Source organism: Amphibalanus amphitrite, unplaced genomic scaffold (assembly GCF_019059575.1).
Source record: "Amphibalanus amphitrite isolate SeventyFive unplaced genomic scaffold, NRLGWU_Aamphi_draft 001364F_arrow, whole genome shotgun sequence".
NCBI classification, from domain to species: domain Eukaryota; kingdom Metazoa; phylum Arthropoda; class Thecostraca; order Balanomorpha; family Balanidae; genus Amphibalanus; species Amphibalanus amphitrite.
The window spans coordinates 74,681-91,380 of record NW_024882857.1 but is presented as its reverse complement, the minus strand read 5'-3'; the positions used below and the strand labels follow the sequence as shown (position 1 = coordinate 91,380).

The 16,700-nt window shown below is 47.6% G+C and overlaps 2 protein-coding genes across 3 annotated transcripts in view; both read left to right on the top strand.

Moving 5' to 3' along the window:
* LOC122372479 overlaps window positions 1–6,880 on the top strand; it is a 40,013-nt gene extending 33,133 nt beyond the window's left edge. For both annotated transcript variants that reach the window (XM_043349698.1, XM_043349697.1), the window contains 6 exons: window positions 2,721–2,869; window positions 3,252–3,470; window positions 3,748–3,837; window positions 4,190–4,399; window positions 4,697–4,881; window positions 5,263–6,880. In XM_043349698.1, coding sequence (XP_043205633.1) covers window positions 2,721–2,869; window positions 3,252–3,470; window positions 3,748–3,837; window positions 4,190–4,399; window positions 4,697–4,881; window positions 5,263–5,788 — 1,379 coding nt within the window. In that variant the 3' untranslated portion in view covers window positions 5,789–6,880. The remainder of the gene's footprint in view (window positions 1–2,720; window positions 2,870–3,251; window positions 3,471–3,747; window positions 3,838–4,189; window positions 4,400–4,696; window positions 4,882–5,262) is intronic.
* A 471-nt stretch (window positions 6,881–7,351) lies between these two features.
* Window positions 7,352–16,630, top strand: LOC122372486 (UPF0472 protein C16orf72 homolog). The gene is made up of 6 exons (XM_043349704.1): window positions 7,352–7,987; window positions 8,342–8,422; window positions 9,934–10,117; window positions 13,366–13,535; window positions 13,870–14,001; window positions 15,368–16,630. The coding sequence occupies exons 1-6, from the start codon at window positions 7,798–7,800 to the stop codon at window positions 15,445–15,447; spliced, it is 837 nt and encodes a 278-aa protein (XP_043205639.1). The 5' UTR covers window positions 7,352–7,797; the 3' UTR covers window positions 15,448–16,630.
* Window positions 16,631–16,700: the final 70 nt, after the last annotated feature.

The window sequence follows — 16,700 nt, the reverse complement described above, 5'->3', positions numbered from 1 at the left end:
GGGTCAGCGCACGCTGCCCCGACTCGGCTACCTCACGTTACCGGGGCCCTGGCTTTGGGCGTGGCTTCTGCTCATACTTTGTGGTGCGGTGGTGGTGCGTCGGGCCGCGCGCTCTGACTTCGGCCAAGAAAAATGCGTCAGCTGATCATTGTCATTTCTGCCACTTGCGTGTGGTGAAATGGGGTCATAACTTAACCCTCGCACGACCAGGCCATTTCTCATAACACGAACGACCAGGGGGGGGGGGGGCGGTGCGAGCGACTTTAGCGAGTGTCATTTGAGCGAACGTCATTTGAGCGAACCATTTTCAGCGAATGGCAATTCAGCGATTATCCAGTTCATCGATTATCAAATATAGCGATTATCAATTTTAGCGAAAGCTATGTTTCAGCGACATCTATTTCGTCGACTACAATTTGAGCGACTGTCAGTTCAGCGAAACATTTCATCGTCCTGTAACGGTGATTTTGATTTTTTTCTTTTGTGAGCGTATGCGTACGAATGTTTCCGGAATTTCCCATGGTTATCCGGAACTGGATGGCGGATGTCGTGCGTTCAAAGGTCAGACATTGAGCTCCAAATTTAATGCTACATTTGTCAAAAATTCCAACGGTTCAATTTCACCCCCCCCCCCTCTACCCCACCCTGCTCTTTGTCAATAATGGTGACCAAACGTTTGTTCAGAAATCAATATTGCTTGTGCTTTTTTTCGCGAAATTGCCCCGCTTGAATTTGGATCAGTTCCCCATGTTGTAAAATGTGTTCTTCCCCCAAGCACCGTACAAATTTCCAGATATTTGGGTGAGGTCCCTGAAACAGACTGGATTCCCCTGTGCCATCTCTCTAGTTTATTATTGGTCCTTGGCATTCCTTCCGTCGCCCTATCTCTCACGTTCCACATTTTCAATTCAAATTTTGCCCGCCTCCTTCCCCTCCCATGCACCCCTTGTTGGTCGTCCGATGTACATATGTGTCTTCAAAATTCAAATGATGCGTAAAGAGGTGCAATAATTTCCGAAAAGTAGCAAATGATTGACTTTCGTCGCGTTCGGTCATTCGCTGTAACTGCATCGCTCAATTGGTCTCCCACTGACCACCATATATTCGCTCAATCTGGTTTCGCTGATTCTGGTCCTCGCTAAAGTTGATAATCGCTGTGATTGAATTCGCCGACTTGACAATCGCTGAAAAAGTCAATCGCTTAAATTGATAATCGCTGAAAATGTTTCGCTCAAATGTCGTTCGCTGAAATGACGTTCGCTCAGGTGTCGCAGAACCGGGGGGGGGGGGGGTTGTTACGACCCCCCCCCCTGGCGTTTCGAAACGGAAGGTCGTAGAGCTTAGCGGAAAAAACCAACGGATTGCTCTCAACGAGATCTCGCGATTGGTGGTATATTTTTTGGTCCTAGGTCAACATTTGACCTACTTTTGACCGGTCAAAGGTCAAATTTTCGGAAAAATAGACTTTTTTCAACTTTCCGCGGCGATTGCGGCAAAACGGTGAGAGATATCGACTTGAAACCTTCACTATCGTGTTCCTTGATCAATTCTCTATCGTTTGGTATGTATTTCGTTTCCCTAGCTCTAAAAATGGCGCGTTGGGAGCGCCGGAAGTCGGCAAGGTCACAGTCGGCGGCAGAAATTCGAAAAATCAAAATTTAAATTTTTGAAATCTGATTGTATTTTCGGATTTGGGAGGTCCATTTGCTCCCTATAGAAGCTAATATTGCTGCATATTCCCATTGAGGTGACAAGAATTAGCAAAATAGTGGTTCGGGCGCTTTTCAAAAATAGTACCGGACGCTGTTCCTCTTATGACGTCATAACTCCGTGACCTGACCTGACCCGGTCAATTTTCTTGCACCACACAATAGCCAATGCTTGCCCCAACATGCATGGGAAGTTTCATCATGATCCATCAAACAATGTGGGTATCACCGGCAGAAAACCTCGGGATTCGGCGCACACGTTTGGTAACTGTCGGCCGGAGGCTGTACCTCTTATGACGTCATAACTCCGTGACCTGACATGACCCGATCAATTTTTTTCGGCAAAAGATGCGCAAAGGTTGCCCCAGAGGGCATTGAAAATTTCAGCCCGCTACGACAAGCCGTTTAGCGTGCACTTCGAAAAAACCTCAGGGGGGGGGGGGTTGATACAACCCCCCCCCCTAGGCGTTCTAGGGTTAAGAGACGGCTTTTTCATATCAATTATTTTACATAAAATCATATTTCAAACCATAAATAATGTTCGACAGCCAAATAAAAGAAACAATACCAATACAGGCTTACAGTTTAAGGCTCGACATTGTGTTGTCTACGATTAGACAGCTGATAACTCATTCCCGTACGTCGTAACTCTATAATGACCTTTGCTTATTGTCACATGTGCGCCGCATTCGCGATTGTTGCCGACGCCTGTTTGCAGGTCAGCCCACTACAGTTGTTATACATATCGAAAAACCGATAAACTTTTAGGCGAAAAAGGCACTATTCCAGGCCCATTTTTGATTTTCTTTGCGATATTAGGTAAAAACAGAAGCTTCTTATCCTAGGGAAAATAAAATGGGAAATCTTTCAAAGGTGGCACACTACCTTTAAGCATGGAAAATAATAATCTTGCTATCATTGCGCCTCTCTGGTCACACCAGTACTCTGGAGTGTAAGATAATCTGGTCACCCCAGCTAACTGACCCCCTCTCCCCCTCCCCGTTCCCTCAGACGGTTGGCTGCGGTGGGGTCTGCGTCGCCTGTGGGACCGGACCGCCTATGACCTGATCATCAGTCGAAAGGGCCGCATTCCGTGCTCGGATAGTCTGCTGGTGACGCGAGTGCACGGGCCCGGTCTGTCGTCAGACTACTGTCTGCAGGTGAGAGCTAAGACTTAAATGTCTGTAGTTACATGAGGTTGGACGTCTTCTGGTGAGGATTCGTGTCAGGAGATAACTGTCTCCAAGTGAGGACTATACTTTAATTGACAGTGTGTGAGGATTACTGATAGGGGTACTGGGAATATGTGAGGACTAGTGTGTGCACTGTGCAAACGAAGACTAGTGTCATTGAACTTGGGCTAGTGACACTTTATCTACCATTACACCTAATACCTATAACTCCGCTGGCCGGAAATTATCGGAATAGCCTAAACACTGAGATAGGAGAGCCAACCAATCCACTCCCTCGTTTTTTAACAATGGGGTTGTTCTTTCTGCCCATCTCCGCTGACCCTCTAGTCACTCTCATGCCCTGTTCCAGATCCGTCCGGAGCAGGCGCTGGCCGCCCTGGAGGCCCGTCTGGAAGCGGACGAACTCCTGTCCTTCCAGCAGCAGACCGAGAGACGCATCCAGCAGCCGCAGCAGGCGTTTGGACAGTTCGTACAGCGTCTGCTGACGCCGTTCTCGGTACAGCTCTGTAGGGACGGAGTCTACGGGCAGCTACACGCCGAGGCACAACAGCTCACCAATACGCTGCAGGTAAGTTTTTTTTTTTTGCTTTGCACATTAAATAGGAAAGTTTTTTTTTTTCGTTGACTATCACGCAAATAAGCCAACATGAGCAAATTAGAGTACAGTTACATATTTCATGCGATAACGCTTGACCATATTTATTTGTTGTTTAACTCTTGATTGTTTGACTTGTATTTTTTACAAAGAAGTTCTGACTAGCTGAGTAGGTAAATGGGATGATTAAGGATTCCGTTATTATTTCATCGCGGAACCATGCTAACGTATTTCCCTTTCTTTCCTTCAGGAGCGGATAGATAAGCGATTGCATGACCTACAGACCGGTCTGACTCCTACTCAGAGGAAGAAGGTCAAAATGACACCCAGGGACCTGAAGGTATGCAGCGTTCTCACATTCTGTGCTGTGTGGCTGCTACGACTGTCTTACTACAGTGTCATGGGCCCCAGCCGGATAGTCACTGCTTAAACCGCCCAGTTCTAGCTCTCCGAATTTGACATCACAATATTTATCCAGTTGATCTGTCTGACTCCAGTTCGGACCCTAAGCATTTTTATCCTCCCGACTTCGTGAGTTCTGGCATCAGAAAGAGCGCAGAGCTAGAAGGAGGAGGAGAAACAGCAGAAAGAGTACAGCGGTCAGGGACCGTTCGACCGCTGTCCTCTTTTTGCGCTTCTGTCTGAGGACCAGTGCACGCCAATTCTGATTCGTCCTGATACCCCTCCCGCAGCTGTGTCTGGTGGCGGGCGCGCGCCTGCTGGAGCAGTTCTACCCGCATCACGTGCTCTCCCGACTCCCGTCGGGTGGTGCTGAGTTCTGGGAGGGACGCGGTCTGGCCCCGGCCGACTGGCCGGCCCTCTGCGCTCTCCTGCTCACCGAGGTGTTCTCACAGGAGGTGCTGACTCCGATGGAGGAGAGCGATACGAGGTTTTACCTCGAGGTAAGAGGGGTGGAGTTTTGAGAGGAGGGAAGTGGATAATGGGAGTGGGGCTGAAAATTGAGGGCTGAAAGGTGAATAACTTCCTACTTAGAACGATATCCTCTGCATGATTTTCTCTGCGCGATAGCCCGTGTGTGGGTGGCATTATTTCCAAACTACTTTTCCCATCGCGCTGGTTTCTTGTCTTGACCTTCTACCTTGTCTGACTTGTCTGACTCTGACCCATAGCCAAGAACCCGATGATGACCTCTATGTTTGCTCACCAAGAATCCCACCCTGACTCCGCCACACCCCCAGGTTCACCGAGTAAACCTCAGCCGGTACACGGAGCTACTGCGATCCGCCGCCGCCTCCGATCCGCCGCCGGTGCTGGCAGTGCAGACGGCCAAAAACATCCAGGTGGCGCCGCCGTCTCTGGACGTCAGCTGTTTCTCGCCGGTCGGCAGACAGAGACAGACGGGGTCGCAGTCGCGGAGAAGCACGTATGTTACCGGGGGAAAGGAGGGAGGGGGATGATAATAAGAGAAAGGACGGCAGTCATGTGGGGGTTGAAGGCTTTTGTTATAAAGTGTGGGAATGCTGCATTGTTACCGCCTGTCTCCTGCAATCATTAAATTTGTCAATGGATCTTGGCGAGCCTAAAATGCGGTGTGACTAGTCTGCTTGGAATGTCTTGTGCCTTGACTTCCCTTCATTGATGATTGATGACGCAACTGCACATTACGTCATACTTACTCTAGCCCACCCCAACCCCAAACGCCACATCCTTAAGCCTCACTCACCTCCTCATTATAACCTGATGAGCTGATAAGCGTATGCCCTCACCACCCACGCCACTGACAGTTTCTCCTCTCGTCCACCAGACGGCAGCAGCTGCAGCCCTGGAAGCGGCACCGCCACACGCCCTTCACAGCAGAGAAGCTACAGATCCCACTGCCTCTTCCACATCCAGCTCGAATCGCCGCCATCGTGTACAACAGAGATACGGATGATCCCGTAGCAGCCGATGGACCCCTGTCTGCCGCAATGTTTGCTGCTCTGGAAGGAGCCGAACCCACTGGGCAAACGCATGCAGAGAATGAAGGAAATGCGGGGACATCTCGAGGGGCCGAAGCGCAAGTGAGAAGGGAAGGGGAAGGTGATGATTCGGCATCGTCTTCGTCTGCGTCTGCGGCAGCGGCGACGGCAGTGGCTACAGCAGCCTCGGCAGCGAGGGAGGACTCTGAGGCTGAAGAGGCGGTAGCGGCTGCGACTGTGGCGGTGGGAGGGGCGGCCGGCGGACGGGGGGAACCTCACGTGGTAGTTATTCCGCTCGGTGACCTCGCCTCGGCTGCCGAGCTGGGCGCAGGGGACCTGGTCTCGCACAGTATCAGGACAACAGATGTGTGAGAGGGTGAGAGCGTGAGGGTGAACTGAGTGAGAGAGGTGAGAGCCTGGTGACGGACACGCCAGCACAGCTCAGTATCTGGTGAGTGAAAATTGGTGTGATGAGAGTGACGCACAGGTGATGATGGCTGCTGGACGATGCCGTGAGGCTCGAGGGTGACTTGGATGGCCACTGAACGAATGATCGTTGGAGCTGATGGAGAATGTTCTCTGCCACGCACAAACTATCGTTGGTCTCGCTTGTACCGCCACGGCTCTCTACTCTCACTCCCTTTCCCCTCTCCCCATGTGCCCCTCCCCAGCCTAATCCCGTCCATGCCACTCCCCTACGATTATTTCTTCCCGTCCCCGCCCCTCCCCTCGTTGGTGCTTCGTTTCGGCCAGTGCGAGACGCCAGTGCTGCCACCTAGTGATGGATGCGTGAAGTTCAGGTCGTGTTTGGAATGTGTAGATGATGCCACATCCGAACCGCTGCCGGATTTTACTGTTTTGATGAGATTATCCTTGTCTCGCCCACCGCCAATTTAGAGAATGCGTGACCTTTGTCGCGTATCACTTGTGGTTTGGTGCCAGAGGTGTTTTGTTACTCGGAATCGTTTGACTCATTTTGTGGGCTACGCGTTTGTATGGCTGTCATGGATGTTGCGCCGGGGTACGTGAGAACGACGCATTTCTACCAAATCGATCGCTTACGGTTGTTCGATGCGTTGTGCTTTTTACACATTGCTTCCACTGTTTTTTTTTTTCGTTTAGGGAGCTTTTATACGTGCCAAACACTATTTTTGTTTTGATGTTTTTAGCACATTCGTAACTTGTCCAGCTGTTGCTTTTGAACGTACTCACTCATTTTGGATCATTGTATGCTTTTCATATGTTTTAGCACTTTGTTATCCCGCTTAGTGTATCTGCTTACTTCTGCTTACTTGTCCCCAAGTGCAATGCTACTCGTTTGTGATTCCTGCTCTAACTGATATCTCGCCGCTGTTGTTCTTGTTCAGGTGATGCTATCGACTATGAGTCGTGCTTTTTTCGATATGTATGTGCTGGAGAGGTGGATTTATCTCTCGCTGAGAAATACAATGGCTCGTCAACCTGTGGAGTTGGTGAATGCAATCGGTTTGGTCATCTGATGGGAAGAACCGAACGCGTTTTGGTTGAAATATTTTGGAGGTCTAGCTAAGTAGCTGCTTAACAGCTCTCGCTCTGCCTTGCTGGACAAGCAACGCGCACACTGGCAAGTACTTAGCTGCGAAAGTGAAGTCATATTCGTTTGAAGATGATAGCAGGGTTACAATCTTCAAACTTAAACACCGCATGATTTCACGTGTCTAGGTAATTAGGTATATAGGTAGAAAGGGATTGGGCCCTGAAAGGGATGAAGCTAGGGGTATTTGCATACAGAGAAAATCGATCGATGGCGCCTGAGAAACATTCTGCTACCGCTGACGAAGCGCATGCGATTGATGGTCAGAGTTCAGAATACTGTTAAGTGTTAGTTGCCTGAATTCGGCTGAATGGTTAACAGTTTTCATTTAGTAGCCACTTCCTAAACCAGACTGCCAGGTTATAGGGATAGGGAATTTCCCTATGGAATTTCCGCATAGAATTTCGCAATTCTCTGAATAGGCTCGAAAAAAGTAAGACACCAAGAGCCCCTGAAAATATTTCGAATTGATGTTTCTGCATTAAGAAACATCAGATATGAGTCCATTGATTCAAGGAGAGTACAAAAGCTGTAACTTTCCAACAAGCAGGGATGATAAATTTTCGATTTCCCTATTTTCCTCATTATCTTAAGGTTAATTGCGATATTTTTAGAAAACCTGCATATATTTATCAAATCTCAATAACTCTTCCATACATCTGGCAGCTCTGATCAAAGCATGCTCTCGTGTTTTCGTGGGGCGAGGTCTTCAGCAAGGTCTTCAGCGTTTGTCTGTTTTGTTTTGGTTGGTTTTCAGGCATTATTTTGCCAGTACTTAGTTGTTTTTCCTTGCTGAATATATTTTCACATGTCTGAAGACAAGAGCTTGGAAGAAGACCCTTACGGCGACCTTTGGAGATGGGAAAATCAGTGTTTCGAGGAGTTCGAAAATCAGCCCAGCTATGAGTCACAGTTGCAGCAAGAAAGGGATCTAGTGAATCAGAAATTGTGGCATCTATTTCAAAACTCAGCCACATGCATTGCACAACTTCATAAAGGTATAATAGCGATACATTTTCCCATTGATCGCTTTCCAAGCACCTTGCTTGCCGTGAGTGGCAAATGTATCATTTTTGGGTATAAACAGTGATTAAATGCATTGAATCCTTGTTACAATTAAATGAAAGATCTGAAATATACTGGTGATTACCTGCATCATTCTTAATATGTTGAACAGATTGGGAAACCCAGTGTTTTTACTGGCATCTTCCACAGGTCCCATATCTTGCTTGAAAACAAAAAAAAGGAACATGCCCTTTGCCTTTCCACCTCCCTATTCTGACAGTCTCTCAATATTCCTGCTATACAACAAACTGCAGGTTGATGCCCATTTGAATATCTTTTGATTTCAGGTGGCAGTGCCCAGGGGGAGAGGAACACCCGCTGGATGCCATTTCAGACTGCCGCAGGCTCAGTCACTGCCCTCTACAAAGGTGAATGAGACAACTTGTGTCTATAGCAACTATGATTGGATTCTTACAAGGTCTCAGAGTTTGTTTCATTTTGTGGGTGCTAGGCATTAGCAAATCTTGTGGCAATGCATGTGAAAATCCAAACTGAAATTCATTAAATTCTCTTGATTAAGATTAATTTCTTCCCATTGAGATAAATGAGGCTTCAAAGTATAATGGCTCTAACTGTGAGCCATTATACTGTTTTTTATAGTTAAGCTGGTGCTATAAGGCCCTTGGTTGTCATTTCATATGGCTTTGTTTTTAACAGTATATGGGTACCCGTCAAAATTCGTGGAGATTTGGGTCGATATTTGTCCCACAACTGATTTCCTAGAAATCATTACCTTTTCATAAACCATGCACCCTAGGCTGTTCACAGTTGAAATTATTCAAAAATGCCATTGCGCATGCGCGTAAAATGGTCCGTGACCCAGAAAAAAATAAAATTTTATTCTGGGTCACGCATTATCAAACCAGATACGTTCACTCACCTCATGCGCGATATAACCCCCTTATCGGCAATGACCTTCTCCACACGTAGGCGGAAAGAATTGCATGTCTTGATGATGTAGGTGGGCAGAATTTCTCTTCTGGGTCACGATTTTTTTCCTGGGTCACGCTTAAATTCGTGACCCAGAAGAAAAAAATGCGTGACCCAGGGGAATGGTTTTTACAGTTTTCTGAATATGGCAAGTTTGTTATCGAATACTTATCTCCAAGTACATCTTATCTGGAGTACCTGAGCACGCAGCAACACGACACTGTGATTCTTTTCGACACTTACCAGCCACAAGCCACAAGGGCGTGTGACCCAGAATAAAGAAATCTTATGGCACGCAGGAGATGATTTCCCCTGGGTTCGCCCAGCCCAACTGACAGTTTTCAGTTTCCGCCCCCGCTCTCTGCGCCTTCGCGGGATAGGACCATATGCAAGTCTGCAGACCCTGCTTACCCGGTCCGTAATGCTTTGAATGAGGAGCTAAGTACCGTGACCCAGAAACAAACGTGACCCAGAAAAAAGTTTGCCAAAAACCGTGGGACAGACGTTTTTGCGTTGTGCAGTTTTGCTAAATTGTATAACCAAAAAATAAGAACCATGAAGAAAAATTTCAATGTTTTTGCTATTCACAACGCTCCCTCGCGCTCAATTATCTCTTAAAATAACTACACAGCAGCTCTGTAGATTTTTTTCGCAGGTTGTGGGACAAGCTAAAATACATAGGCACACAAAAGCACGGTTTTGAAAAGATGTCCAATTTTTTTTTTGCCACTTTGCTGTTGCCTTTTCAATGATTTTTTTCTTCAATCAAATGTCCAAATCTCGCGTACGGACCCGTGTTACGCTGAAATAAGCTCATTTATTGACGTGAGGCATTATTGAAATCGTGGGACAGCATATCTCCACGAATTTTGACGGACACCCATATTGTCTAACTGTTTCTTGGTTCCGATTTCTAACCCCAAATTCTCCGTGGTTTCTACGATCGCAGAGTCGGTGGACAGCATCCGCCGCTGCACGGAGCTCGGCATCCAGCACGGACAACAGCGCAGGACCCGGGAACTGGTGGCCTTCCTGCGCCGGCGCCGGCTGATTCGGCGTGAGGATCTGCTGGCCTTCCTCAGCGGGAAGCCGCCACCGCCGGCGGCCGTCACTGCTAGTCGACACTCGCACAGGTGAGGGGCATTGGACTGGGATGGTACCGGGGGATAGCTGTTGTGATAGGGATGTGTGCGGAGTTTGGATGGGCTGCGTTTGGGGTGGAATGGGATCCGCGTGTAGTTGGATTCGATTAGGAGGTCGACGTGTGGTGGATCGTATCGTGTTTTGGTTTTGTCTTTCATTTCACGTTGACTGACTGGGTTTATCCTGAACTATCCTGGTTTTCCCAAAGAGGTTGGCTCTAAGTCCTAAGATATCGGCTGCTTTGTTCAGCATCTTCCAATCCTGTCGATTTCCATCTCATCCCATAAGTTGTTCACTTTATTATGCTAATTTACCAAAATGACCCTGACGTATGGTTTATTGCGGTTGTCGTCTGTTATCCACCACTGACGTCCATTTGACCTTTGTTGCTTACTGTGATCTCCCACCTAAGGCCTTCATCTTCCCTTACCCATCTTACCCCATGTAACCCCTCTGATCCTTCTTCCCCTCTGACCCTATGTTTTCCACCAGGTCGTCCCCGCGTCCAGTTTCCTTTATTACGTTACTTAACCCATTAATGCCGCTTGGGTCATATATGACCCAAAAGCAACATCTTAAAGGGAGATAATGAGCTTTCTTTTTTCTTAAATAAAAATTACTCGACATCTATACTATTTCTACTGTAGTTTCTATAAAATATGAAAATTTCCTAGCACATTTTCGTATGTGAAAAAGGTTTTTATTTTTGCAAAAAAAGAGGCAGTACTTGCAGTACTTGTAACACCCACCGAAATGCGTTGTCCTTCTCTATAAAAAAGTCGCAGTATATGGCGCTTTTGTTTCAAACAGCGACGCTTGGGTTTTTGTTTATGTTATCGCCTTGTCGTTGCTTGGTTGTAAGGATTCTAATTTGAATTAGAGTTAATTCGGTTTAGAATTAATTAGATTCTAATTCGGTGGTACATAGTGCCTACTCTTCTTTGTTTCCAAGTATTATTTTGCGCCACAAATGAACCATGCACCAGAAACGCAGCCAAATCTTGCGATTGCGACTACGAAATTCATTATTTTGGCCTCAGAGCCTGAAGCGAAAAATACAAGCATATTTATTTCAAAAAGACTTCAGGTTTGTCGAACGGTGTTGTGAGAATTTTGATAACAGTACTGCATAAGTTTTTCAGTGATGCCGCAAAAGTGTTGTATCTATCTTCTTTTATTGTGCAGTCGGCGGGACCGATTCAAAATTGAGTCGTTGCTACTAAAATAGCAGCATATGGCGACAGATGATGAAGAGGAAAAATAGTTGCGTAAATTTAGACATAAACCACCCCCAAACCATGAATATCTTTTGAAGGCACTATAGACGACCATTAACTAACTAGATGTGATGAAGATCAAATGTAATGAATACGCTCATTTTACAAAATTACATGCAAGTACCAAAAAGTGATGTAAGTACTTATTCAACGGTCATTTTCAGCGCTCCCCGCTAACGTGACTTCAAGTTGAGATATTTGCGGCAAGGTACCGAATTGAGCAAAATGGTTTTAATTTACATTATAACTTGTTGTGTTTTGTCAGAAAATAGTCCTAACTCAGATTTTGTGGAAAAAGGTCATAATCTCCCTTTAACATTTTTTCTAAATGGAGGCAAGTGGCACTTTGAGGAACTTGTGCGTGTGTTTTGTTGGATTTGTGGGTTCAGCGACGAGCGTCGGAGCCGCATAAAACTCGTGTGAGCTCGTCCACTGAAGTTTCTGGAGCCAAAGACGACGGGACTGCACAGCCGCCGGTCACTGGCAATGGCGCGCCTTCCCAAAAAGTAATATTATGTTATGTTTGCACTTTACTATCTATTGAATGATCGTCCACCTGGCATCTAAATTTGTCTGAAAAAGACATGATGTATATTTTTGCCCTTCTTGTCGCCATCGGATAACTTTTTTTCCTCGATAAATATCCTTGGGTCATAAATGACCCAGCCGGCAATAGTGTTGTCAATTTTCTCGTATGTTGAATACAAGGGAAGCAATTGATGATTATACGATTATTTATTTTTGGGGGTTGTGATCACATCACAGTGGCGGATCCAAAGGAGGGGGGTCATATGGGTCACTCATGACCTCCCCTGGGACCCGGGGGCACCACCGATCTATCAGGGGCACCACAGGCCTAGTGTTGCGATGTTGGGATATCATGAGCGGACCGGTTGTCCGGGGCCGTGACGCGGGGCGGGCCGGCGACTTGGCCGGCCGAGGGGCACCACGGGCCTGTCAGGGGTACCACAGGCTTGTTAGGGGCACCACAGGCCTGCAGGAGCACCATCGGCCTAGCAAGAGCACCACAGGTCTGTCAGGGGGCACCACAGATCTGCCAGGGGCACCAGCCAGAGGTCTGCCAGGGGCACCATCGACCTCACAGGGGCACCACCAGCCTCGCACGTGCACCTTGGGCTTGTAAAGGGCTCCACGGGCCTGTCGGGAGCACTTCAGGCTTGTCAGGGGCACCAGAGTCCTGCCAGGACCCAGGGGCACCAGCGGCCTAACAGGAGCACCACGGGCCCGCCAGGGGCACCACAGGCCTGCCAGGGCACCACAAACCTAGCAATGGCACCACAGACCTGTCAGGGGCTCCACAAGCCTGTCAGGGGCACCTCAGGCTTGTCAGGGCCTGCAGGGGCACCACAGTCCTTCCAGGGACACCACAGGTCCGTCAGTCCTATGGTGTCCCCTCTGGAGCACCAGAGGCCTAACAGGGGCACCACAGGCCTGCCAGCGGCACCAACGGCCTCGTCAATGAGAAGTTGCAAAGCATTGCAATGCAGTGCCTCTTAATATTGTTTGGCTGAGACCGCTATACAGTATACACAATAAGGTATCTAGCTAAATCGGTTGTCGTGATAACTCCTTATTTGTGACTATGCCAATGCCGGTTGGGTTATTTATGACCCATACTTATAACTTGAGAACCGATGGAACAATTTTTTTAAGCTTGCACAGTTTTCTTACTGGGACCCGTGTGGCTAACATTTGTTAAGGACAACTAAAGAATCAAAAAATAAAAATTCCGGCATTAATGGGTTAACCGACGTGACGTGACACCGACGTAAGGCTTCTTTCCTTGGCCACCTGTAATCCATCTAACTTCTATCTGACCATCTTTGGTCCGTGTACGAACTACGAACTACGATCTCCCTCATATGGCCCTTATCTTCCACCATACCCCATATAAGCCCTCTGACCCTTCTAACCCCCTCTGACCCTTTGTTCTCCACCAGGTCGTCGCCCCGTCCGCACCTGTCGGTATCGGACCGCGCCTCCCCGCGGCTCTCGGAGCGCAGCTCTCCGCTGCTGGCCGGTGCCTCGATACTGGTCACCGCCGCCCCGGCCGGCGGACACGACTGTAGTGATGGTCTACAGCCGTTCAGGGATGCCCTGGCGCTCAGCAGTGAGTTGATGGGGGAAGATGGGGAATGAGTGGTTTAAGATATTTTGGAGATGTTGAAAGATGTAAGGGAATTACTAATTTATTCGTAGACGGGCAGATGTCCGAGGGATGTTTAGAAAATTCGATATCAATTGTGCTCGATGACTCAAATTAGTTTAGATACATTCATCTGTAAATCAATAAACACGTAAAAGGTTTGCGTGGTCGTCATTCTTTATCACTTTTCTGTGGTTATCAAGCATACTATGTGTCATATCACTGATCCCCAGCCTTCTATTGAAATGTAGCATTGCCATGCAATGTTTCCTCCTCTGACAATACTATTCCCTCTCAGGTCTTCAGGGAGCCATGTCGGCGGTCAGTTTCCGCCCGCCCTCCCCGGCCGCTGCCTCCACCGGCACGGCCAGAAGGCGCCACTCACCGGCCAGGAGGGGACTGAGCGGCTCCCCGGCGCCCTCAGACTCGGGTGAGCATGAGTATTCCTGCCCCTGCTGCCATCCAAAGGCAAAAACGCATATGTCGGGTCATGACCTGACCCGACATATGCGGTTTTGCCTTTGGACGGCAGCCTGGTCCTCTTGCCCGTTTGGAGGGGACTCAAAGGGTCACGATTTCGATACTAATTTGATGCTTTAGAAACATCGATGCGTTGTATTTAGCTCATTACAATGTAATTTATCCCATGACCGACCATTAGCCTGGGGCAATAGAATATCTAGTGGTGCGTCATCATAACTTTAGTATACATTTACCCCCTACGAGCTTGCGCATCCTTGACTTCATGTAAGTCGTGGTTTTGAACTGGTTTGAACCGGTTCCAACTGGCGGACAGTGAGAGGCAGTTAGGTGTCTTTATTTGCTGATGCTGAGAGCTTCGTCAGATCCGCAGATTCGGCTGGGAAAGGGGCCACCTGCATTATTTTGCTGCACCGGAAAGGGAGCGTTGCGTGAAATTCTCAGGGACTGGGCTTCTCTCTCTCTCTCTCTCTCTCTCTCTCTCTCTCTCTCTCCCTCTCTCTCTCTCTCTCTCTCTCTCTCTCTCTCTCTCTCTCTCTCCCTCTCCCTCTCTCGCTCTCTTTTCATTTATTCTTTCTATCTCTCTCGTTCTCTTATTGTGTGTCAATTCCTCGATACTTTATTTTTACTTTTTCTCTTTCTCACTGCTTTTGTATCTGTCTCTATTAGCTTCATTTTTGTCTCCTTAGTCTTTTTTTCTTCTATCTTTCGCTTCATTTCGTCCCATTATTTCTCTATCGATGCTATGTCTCTTGCCCCTCGAGCTATTACGTAAAATTCTGCCACATATTCTGTTCACGCCAGTCATTAAGCTGCCATTAATTTTCTTTATAAGCCGTTTGGCCGAGATCGTTGAGTTCGAACTAATCAGACTGAATATTCAATGGTACGGCTTGAAATATGTCATGGGTGACATTGGCGGTCGACCTCATTCTAGACATTGTTAGAACGAAATCCATCGTGGGAATGGATTCTATTGATAAATGATGAGCTTAGCTGCTGAAGAGAGAGTGCTGGACATTGGTAGAAGAGAAGCAGTGTCGATGGCTGCCGCTGGCCAGCAAATATGCCTCGCTCGCATCAATCGCGCGCTTATGGCTACAAGTTTTGTGAAAAGAAAAAAATGATGTAATTCATTGTTCATTTGATAGGTTTTTTCGTTGACTACCTAAGGTTTTGATATGGTTTTATTGTTTTATGAGGTAGTATGCCATTCGTTTGCTTCCCCGGCAGTTATTGACGTTTTTCCCGGCCAATGGATGCTCATTTTTAACCACAGCTACGCCCAGTTTAATGTTATTTCCGTTCGTTTACAGTGAAGCGGCCGGCCACACCGTCCTCCCCCAGCGATGTGATAATGGACTCGCCCACCCACAAGCGGCCGCGTCTCACATAATGGACTCGTCTGTCTGCCACGTCCGCCCTGCCAAAATTCACTGTCCCCTCGCGCGTCTGGGGCGACCCTGGGGATGGTCTGGTGGCGTATTCGTATCAAATACGCTATCAAGAAGTATCCGTCAATAAGTTTTTCATCAGACTTGATCTGACAAAAGTCAAGTCTCGGGATACGCCATGGGACTTCTTGTATTTGGATACGTCATCAGACTTACCCAGGGTTTCAATCAACGCCAAGGGGGCAGTGCGAATGCTCGAACGCGGTCGGAGCGCTCGATAAAATTGGATCATGTGTGTCGATTGTACGTCGATTCGCTTCAAGTACCGTTGCCGTATGAAGATTGTAGAAATAATGCATATGGTGGAGATGTGAGGTCTTGCAGATACATACATGTATCAAGCCATACATGAGGTCTTGCATGTATGGCTTGATATTCTTCTGACTATCTCCAGCGTATTTGTCGCTTCCTATCTCCCGTCAGTTTTTTTCTGCCGTTTAATCTTGGCCATGTGAAATCTTTCGCAACGGTCTGCCGGTGAATAGCCGTACGGTATGCGCTGCGAAGCCAGTGTCGCTAACCTCTTCTCTCCTACACTGGAGAATGGTTCTTCGCAAGGCCCTTCTTCGCGAGTGGGAGTTTTCTTGGACGAGTCCGTGTTCTCGTTTCGTTTGTGCCACGGCTTCTGTGGAGAGGTGAGGATTTGACCGGTGTTGCTACCCTCCGCTCTGAAGTAATTATCAGCGATGAAAACCCCAGCTGGACTTGTACTCCCGAGATTCGCGTGCGATGTCTCGCGCCTGAATAGTCGGGGGCTCGGGATTTGTTTGTTTCGCTTGGCATTTGCTGTCTAGTGAATTGTGTGTGTGGTTTGAAATGCACGCGATTTAGCGCACCGTGTCCGCGTCGCGGGGAAAGTATTCACCGGCCGTGTATGGATTTGGAAAATGGAGGGCTGTGCAGAATATGAATATGCGCACGAGGAACTACGAAATTCGGTTTGTTTAAATGCGTTATTGTGTAAATTTTGCGGTAGTTTAGAGTGTGTACTAGCATAGGAAGTAATTCAAAACCCCTCAGTTACTCTTAGATAGCGCGTTTTCTCTATCTGTTAATATTGCTCGTTTTCTCCATATATTAGTTTATGAGCGTATAAAGCTTCTAAATAAATGCATTATGCCAAAAGTCGTCTGTGTTCCGTTCTTTGTTTTGTACAGTCCACAGCAGAAGTGATGTGCGGTTTCAGTCATGGGTA

Excerpts from the sequence above, each read along its gene's own strand:
- LOC122372486 (XM_043349704.1), top strand. The coding sequence starts at position 7,798 with ATGTCTGAAGACAAGAGCTTGGAAGAAGACCCTTACGGCGACCTTTGG. Across the intron at positions 8,423-9,933 it reads AGTCACTGCCCTCTACAAAG|AGTCGGTGGACAGCATCCGC; the intron begins GTGAATGAGACA and ends CTACGATCGCAG. Across the intron at positions 14,002-15,367 it reads CCCGGCGCCCTCAGACTCGG|TGAAGCGGCCGGCCACACCG; the intron begins GTGAGCATGAGT and ends GTTCGTTTACAG.